Source organism: Pygocentrus nattereri, chromosome 18, assembly GCF_015220715.1.
Source record: "Pygocentrus nattereri isolate fPygNat1 chromosome 18, fPygNat1.pri, whole genome shotgun sequence".
NCBI lineage: Eukaryota > Metazoa > Chordata > Actinopteri > Characiformes > Serrasalmidae > Pygocentrus > Pygocentrus nattereri.
Window position 1 is genome coordinate 11,898,417 of NC_051228.1, and position 7,415 is coordinate 11,905,831.

The window sequence follows — 7,415 nt, forward strand, 5'->3', positions numbered from 1 at the left end:
AGTAATAATTTAGGGTCGCATATAATGGTTTCTTACTATAGATACAGCGTAGTCGTATTCTTAGGGTAGGTCCCAATGTGCAGTGTCTTGTGAATTTGAGTTCCTAGATAGCCTTGCTTAACACAGTGGTAGCCAGCTCGCTAGGTGTGGCTACCAAAATGTTAGCTAGCAAGTGGTAACATGAGCCTGAGTGTGTTTGGGCTGTGGGGTCGCCAAAACAAAAACAAAATGTTTTTGTGATCTTATTTTCTTTCATGTGTGATTATGAGAAACAGAATCGTATAACTACACGCGCTAAGTCAAAAGAACACGTTGAAAAGGAGCCAAAGGGGGAACCAGGAACATCTCTTCCTCCACAAAACGGTGTGTAACAGTTACTCAACGTATTTGGCCAGCTGGCTGGTTTAAGGCTAAATAAAGTAAAGTAACTTTATTTCTCAAAAACAGATGTGGAAATAATCATGGGCGAGAGTTCATGTTCCAGACCACAGCATGGCAAAAAGAAACTGCTGCCACGGCCCCAGTCATTATCCATCAAGAAAGGTCAGTAGCTAGATAAATTAGACCGTAAACTAACTAACTAACATGTATGTGGTTATGTGGGCTACTTAAATGGGGCTGCACAATTTTTCATTCAATTTTACTTATGATTTTTGACTTAAAACTGAAATCATGATTCTCATTTATAATTCTTTGAATAGCAATTTTGTACAGAACAATATGAATTTATGAAGGTCTTTCATTCTGTATCTTAGTGTGTGTACAGCAATTTGGAGATGAAGTGTATGTAATATGCAATATAGTGAAGTACAAAAGCTTTCTAAATAAAATTAGAATTATAAAGTATAAATAGAATCGCATTAAAAATCCTCATGTAAAACAGGCAAACTACCATCACCTTACAGCTGAGTTTGGTAATACACATGAAAGGTGTCTGCATAGCAAAACATCTTCTATACTTCATATTTCGTATTTGTTAATGTTAAAAATGTTATGTAAATGTTAAAATCAACACATCTACAGTTATAGTTGTTTCACAGAGTGGTAATATGAACTATTATGCCATTTTATGAAGTTGTTTCGCTGACAGCTTTTTGTACTTAATATATAAATAGTTTACATTTTCAGTGTAAGGGATTAAAACTATGGTTACTCATAGTTCATTTTAGATTAAATAAATGTTACAAAGTAGGTAGGTTGCTTACTTTTAAGCTAAAATGAAACTTTTATTATTTAATTATTTGCAACACATGCAGTGTAAAGTAAGCAACAGGGATCTTTACAAGTTTGAATTTATTAAACTGAAAATAAGATATAAACCACAGATTATTGTTCTGTGAAAGGGGGCCTTTTATGCTCATTTTCCGTGTTCATGATTTTATTTTTGAGGTCTACTAGAATAGATTTACATGCGTCACTATTACTAAATCATTTTACCATGTTGTATTAGCATGCTAAGCTTGCCGGTAGGCAGGCAGTAAGAATTGTGTTATGGGATGGCATCACTTTGTAACAGAGAAAAGGCTGGAGTACCAACAAGGTATTTTGAGCAGCCGAGAAAATTGGTTTCTGTGGGAGAGATTTTCTCCCTCTGAACTTCGATTTGACAGAATTCATGACTTTGGAGACCATTTACATGCACAAAAAGCATAATAGGTCTTTTTTTTTAAAAAAGCATAATATGTCTCTTACTATTATACGCTTGTTATCTGTACTTATTTATTGCATATACATTTATCATTTAAGACATCCATATTACAGTCAGGTAAAAGGACAAAGCCAGGTCAAAACCAAAATCAGGGTAAAAATTCTCTGTAAGAGGGAGCTGTTAGCACCCAAGAAGTAGATTTAATGTGCGTTTGTTGAAAGGAAGGGAACTGATCTCATTAATACAGGTTTCTTTCAGCCACAAATTGCCTGTATGTGAATGAAAAAACTCCAAACTACAGTAAACATATCCTACATTTCATTTAACTAGGTCTAGGTTGTCAAGCTTGGTAGATTTCTGACAGCTTTTACAATTCCACTCAAAGTTAGGCTGAAAACTAAGACTTAAACATTTATTGTTGAATATTAACAGTATTCTGAGTGTTCTAATAGTAGCTGTTTATAATTTTCTTTCTATCTATCTTTATGTATATTGTTTGTACATTTCACATGCAAGCATAGATAATATTTGAAAGCATAAATTCTATCCTTTTATCTTGTTTTTCTTTTTCATTTAATTTCTCTCTTAATCCTTGTCTCTTCTTTTTATTTTTCTATAAAACAGATGAGAGGACATTGGCTTTGGACTCCAGCCCAGACAAGGCATCCACCTCACTTCCTAAAAAGAGAAAGCTGCAGATGGCAAGCCCCCTGAAAAAAGGTTATTATACAAAATAATTTTTTCATAGTGGGTTACATTGTATTTACACTCTGTTTATGAAGCCCTATCAACAGTGACTTTTTGTTTCTAGCAGTACCTGAGCTCAGGACTAGCTTTCTCTCTATTTGAGCTGAATTTGTTTTCCTAGAGGAGGTCTGGTATTGCAATTTGTAAGGAATTAGAATGACCAGCTATGTAAATTCCACCAATTTATCCCAGATTGCCTATATCAAAACCTCACAGCTGGATATTCACATTGGCGTTAAGAGTAAGATTACACACATACAAGAAAACAAGTTCCAGGTGAAAGAAAGCATTAGGCTAGTAATGTGAGATAATTCAGCGTAACAGATTTCACACAACAAGACAGAAATCATATTGCCTTCTGAGAGGTACTTTCAAGATACCTTATGTTCATTCTCTTTCTAATTGTGCCTTGACTAGTGTTGAATTTGAGTATTTTTTTTTTTGCATCGCAAATGCATTTTTAAAATGCCATCCGCTAACTTTTTGTACCACATAGCCCTAAATATGATATGCTTGTTTCCATTTAGTTATATACTATACATTTTAAATAGGGCCCAGAGTCTTTTATTAGGTCTGAAGACAGACTGGAAAGTCAGTGTCTGCAATATATTATCTTAGCTTATGGATAAACTTGATCCATTAGGTCTATTCTTTTGTCTCAGATGTCTTGTAATTTTTTGAAACGGTTACCTTTTTCATGGTAGGGATGTGTCCCACAGCTGCTTTGGAGCTTCAAAAGTTGAGGGGCAAAGTTGAACTGATGGAACAAAAGATCAAAATGCTGGAACAAGTGAATTCGGATCTGAAGGATGACAAAGAATTTTTGCTCAGCCAGATAAAATCATCGGCTCCTCAGCTGAGTATGTATTAAAAAACAGCAACAATGTATTGTAACACATGGGGTAAATTAATACATATAACATAATACATACATGACAACAGACTTAAACCTAATCCATATTCTTTAAAACAGCATTTTTCTTGTTTTCTTCCTCCCTTATTTATTTCATTATTGTATACCCAGAGAGGCAAACCATTCAGACTTCATCAGATGACGAATCGAGCACATCATCATACACGTCCAGTTCTTCAGAGGAGGTGCCAAAAAAGAAAAAGAAGAAAAAGTCTTCTCGTGGATGTGATAACGAGAGTCTTCAACTTGGCAACAGCAGGACCCGTAGTAAGTGAATAAGCACACTCTTCTGATCACTCCCTTCCTGGTTCCTTTTCTCACTCCACCTTATTACTGATTTTTCCTGTTTACTTTGACTTATTACTACAGTGGTCATTTTAAGTGATGTCTTATGCTGCAACGTAATGTAAGAGCAATATTGTAGAAAACTGTGGGAAAAAAAATCACAGTTCTGAAAAAAATATGCGTTCAAAAAAGTTTATTTAATTTAATTTAATAAATGAATTAGATCAATACAAGGTTCTTTGTCATTTAATACAAAGTCTTCATAATTGAGAATAATGTACAGCACCATTAGAAGACATTTTTAAAAACCTTGCCAGAAAATTTGTAGTGGCTTTTACAATGTGCTTCTGTACTGAGTGTTTTTGTATTCTGATTGGAAACTGTTGAACACTAACAAGTAACCTGTTGCAAAAAGTAGCACGTCTAAACTTAGCAAAGTACCTGCTCACAGGTAAAAAAAAAACAAAACAAAAAAAAACACTTTTTGGTTGTTTTCTGTCAAAGCAAACACTTCTTGGCTGTAGTCAGAGGCAGGACAGAGGTTTCCTGTTGCTCTACATTAATTAATTAATTAGCTGGAGCAAAAAGGAAATTAAGACCAGACTGGGTCTCCTGCACCAGTCTTTACTGAGCCTGTTGAACACCAAGAGCATGCTCTGATTTACTGGACTGGACAGGTTTACTTGGATTAGCACTATATGCTACCCACAACAACAAAAATTGTTTATCGGTTATGTTTTCTCATTACTTTGCTGTGTTACATAATAAACTTTTTTATTAAAAAGTTTATTTAAAGAGCAAAGAGCCATATGGGACAGTGTGGACACCCCTGGTCAAAGGAATAAAAAAAATATTTGCTATCATTGTTATTTGCTGACACTGACAGATTGGAAATTTTTTTAAAAATTGTGCCGTGTGCAGACTTTATATATGTTATGTTACAAAAGTTAAAATATATATAAATGTAATTTTTTCAAATGTGTTAAATTTAGCAAATTGATAGAAATTGCCACATATATGCCATATTTAAGTTGTTTGTTAGAGTGGATGTGTTCATTTATTTACACTTACATAACCAACAAGTCTGATTTGAGGAGGGCTATTCAAACTTTTGTAAAATACTGTAAATAAAGAGCATAATAAATAAATATTTTCCAGCAATCATACATAAGCAACTTAACAGTAAGTGATGGTAATAATAATAGCAATTATTGTTCAGTTATTGTTCATGTCTTGAGCTTTTCTTACTTTTGTATGATGGATTTTTCAAAACAATTTTCAATAGTTGCAGGCCTAGACGTTGCCATAGCTGCAAAATGTGTTGATCATTAAGATTCGCTTTGTGTCTTGGACATAGGAAATTTTAACTTTAGTGATATTACCAACCACTGAAGTAATTAGACATTTTCATGCTGGTCAGGTTACATAGAAATACAGTATTTATGTTGTTGGCATTTTAACTGTACAGCACAATTTATTTAAGTAATTAAAAAAAAAAAAAAACATGTTTGATTTTGCCAGCATTCTTAGTCAGGTTTTCCAAAGATACAAGACTGTAGTTTTATATATTCATGCATATGATTATTGAACAGTATTTGAGGATTATAACTTTTCATGCCTTTTTTTTTTTTGCAGTGAAGACGATTGAAGGGGTCATAAAACGCTATAAGCTGGCACTGAAGTCGTACAGAAGATGTGGCTCAATGAAGAGGGCGTTTGAAAAGCAAAACGTCGACAGAAACACGATTGCGCGAACTGCTCCAATTGCAGAGCTTTACATAGCATTTCCAGATGCCTTTGCTGCTTTGCCAGAATGGAATGACACAGTTGAGAAGATGTCAGCATATGCTGAACGTTGTAGGCAAGCAATTACTAGTGACATGGCTCAGCAAATTCTAGAAATGAAAAAGAAACACCTCCTTCTACCAATTGTGTATAAGCTCACATAAAAGTTAAGTTGATAAAATATTGGTGATACAAAGGCATCTGAATATGTAAACTTCATTTAGGTTTGTGGTCATTTTCTTTTGTTACTTAACATTGTTTGTAGGAAATGTTAAGTAATTAAAGCCTGTGTTTAAATAGGATGTCTTAGAATTTTGGGTAACACTTTATTTGAAGGCTACCTACATAAGGGCTTTATGATGCATTCACACTGAATAATGTTTTTATGAAGCACTACTTGAACATTTATTAAGTGCTTATGTCGGTTCTCGCTGAAGATGTTTTATGAAATAAATGACATTGTCCTGACATAATATGAATAAACCTTGAACATATTTACAGCACTAAACATATTTAAAATGCTATACATAAGTATTTATGTCAGCATTCTTAAGACGACTGTATTAATATCAGGTGAAATATGCCTGGAAACCACCCCCTCTTCCCTCCATGGCGTGGATAAGATGATTGATGCAATTATGTATAGTGTTTTAAATGTTTAGTGCTGTAAATATGTTCAAGGTTTATTCATATTATGTCAGGACAATGTCATTTATTTCATAAAACATCTTATGTCAGGTTGCGAGAACCGACATAAGCACTTAATAAATGTTCAAGTAGAGCTTCATAAACACATTATTCAGTGTGAATGCGTCATAAAGCCCTTATGTAGGTAGCCTTCAAATAAAGTGTTACCGAATTTTGGAGGATCTTGGTATTGTTAACATGATTGTTACAATGCAAGTTTCATTTATATTCACTACAGTCAGTTTGTAGTATGAGATAGTAAATATGTCCGTGCATTTAACTTTTGAGTGATAAGGTAATGGAACAACCTGCCTATTAATCACAAATATTGGAAAAAAAAAACAACTTTGTATATTGAAGGCATTTTCTTTTTCTCAGTAAAGGTGTTTAATGTAAATTTGTTTCCACATTTTGATTTACTGCTGCCATTTGATATTAACAGTAACAATTTTCATACTAATTTACAAATATTTGTTTATTAGGTAGCATGTCAAAGAGCACATTAGAAATTGTTAAATGAAACTCACATAAAACAAGTTGAGACTAAAGTTTATTTAAGAAATTATATGTAAAGATGTGGAACTCACTTTACTTAAGGGCCAGAGAAAACATACATAAGGGCGTCATGGCACTTGAATAAGGATTCATAAAAACATTATAGACTGTAAAATGGAACTCACTTTACTTAAGGGCCAGAGAAAACATACATAAGAGCGTCATGGCACTTGAATAAGGATTCATAAAAACATTATAAACTGTAAAATGGAACTCACTTTACTTAAGGGCCAGAGAAAACATACGTAAGGGCGTCATGGCACTTGAATAAGGATTCATAAAAACATTATAAACTGTAAAATGGACCTCACTTTACTTAAGGGCCAGAGAAAACATATATAAGAGCGTCATGGCACTTGAATAAGGATTCATAAAAACATTATAAACTGTAAAATGGAACTCACTTTACTTAAGGGCCAGAGAAAACATACATAAGGGCGTCATGGCACTTGAATAAGGATTCATAAAAACATTATAAACTGTAAAATGGAACTCACTTTACTTAAGGGCCAGAGAAAACATATATAAGAGCGTCATGGCACTTGAATAAGGATTCATAAAAACATTATAAACTGTAAAATGGAACTCACTTTACTTAAGGGCCAGAGAAAACATACATAAGGGCGTCATGGCACTTGAATAAGGATTCATAAAAACATTATAAACTGTAAAATGGAACTCACTTTACTTAAGGGCCAGAGAAAACACATAAGAGCGTCATGGCACTTGAATAAGGATTGATAAAAATATTATAAACTGTAAAACTCACTTAGGGGCCAGAGAAAACATACATAA

General features: G+C 33.6%; 1 protein-coding gene across 1 annotated transcript; it reads left to right on the plus strand.

Annotated features, from left to right (window-relative positions):
• Positions 1–450: 450 nt before the first annotated feature.
• On the plus strand, positions 451–5,746 carry LOC119266058 (coiled-coil domain-containing protein 106-like). The gene is made up of 5 exons (XM_037547656.1): positions 451–543; positions 2,273–2,368; positions 3,100–3,255; positions 3,420–3,575; positions 5,229–5,746. The coding sequence occupies exons 1-5, from the start codon at positions 462–464 to the stop codon at positions 5,540–5,542; spliced, it is 804 nt and encodes a 267-aa protein (XP_037403553.1). The 5' UTR covers positions 451–461; the 3' UTR covers positions 5,543–5,746.
• The last annotated feature ends 1,669 nt before the right edge of the window (positions 5,747–7,415 follow it).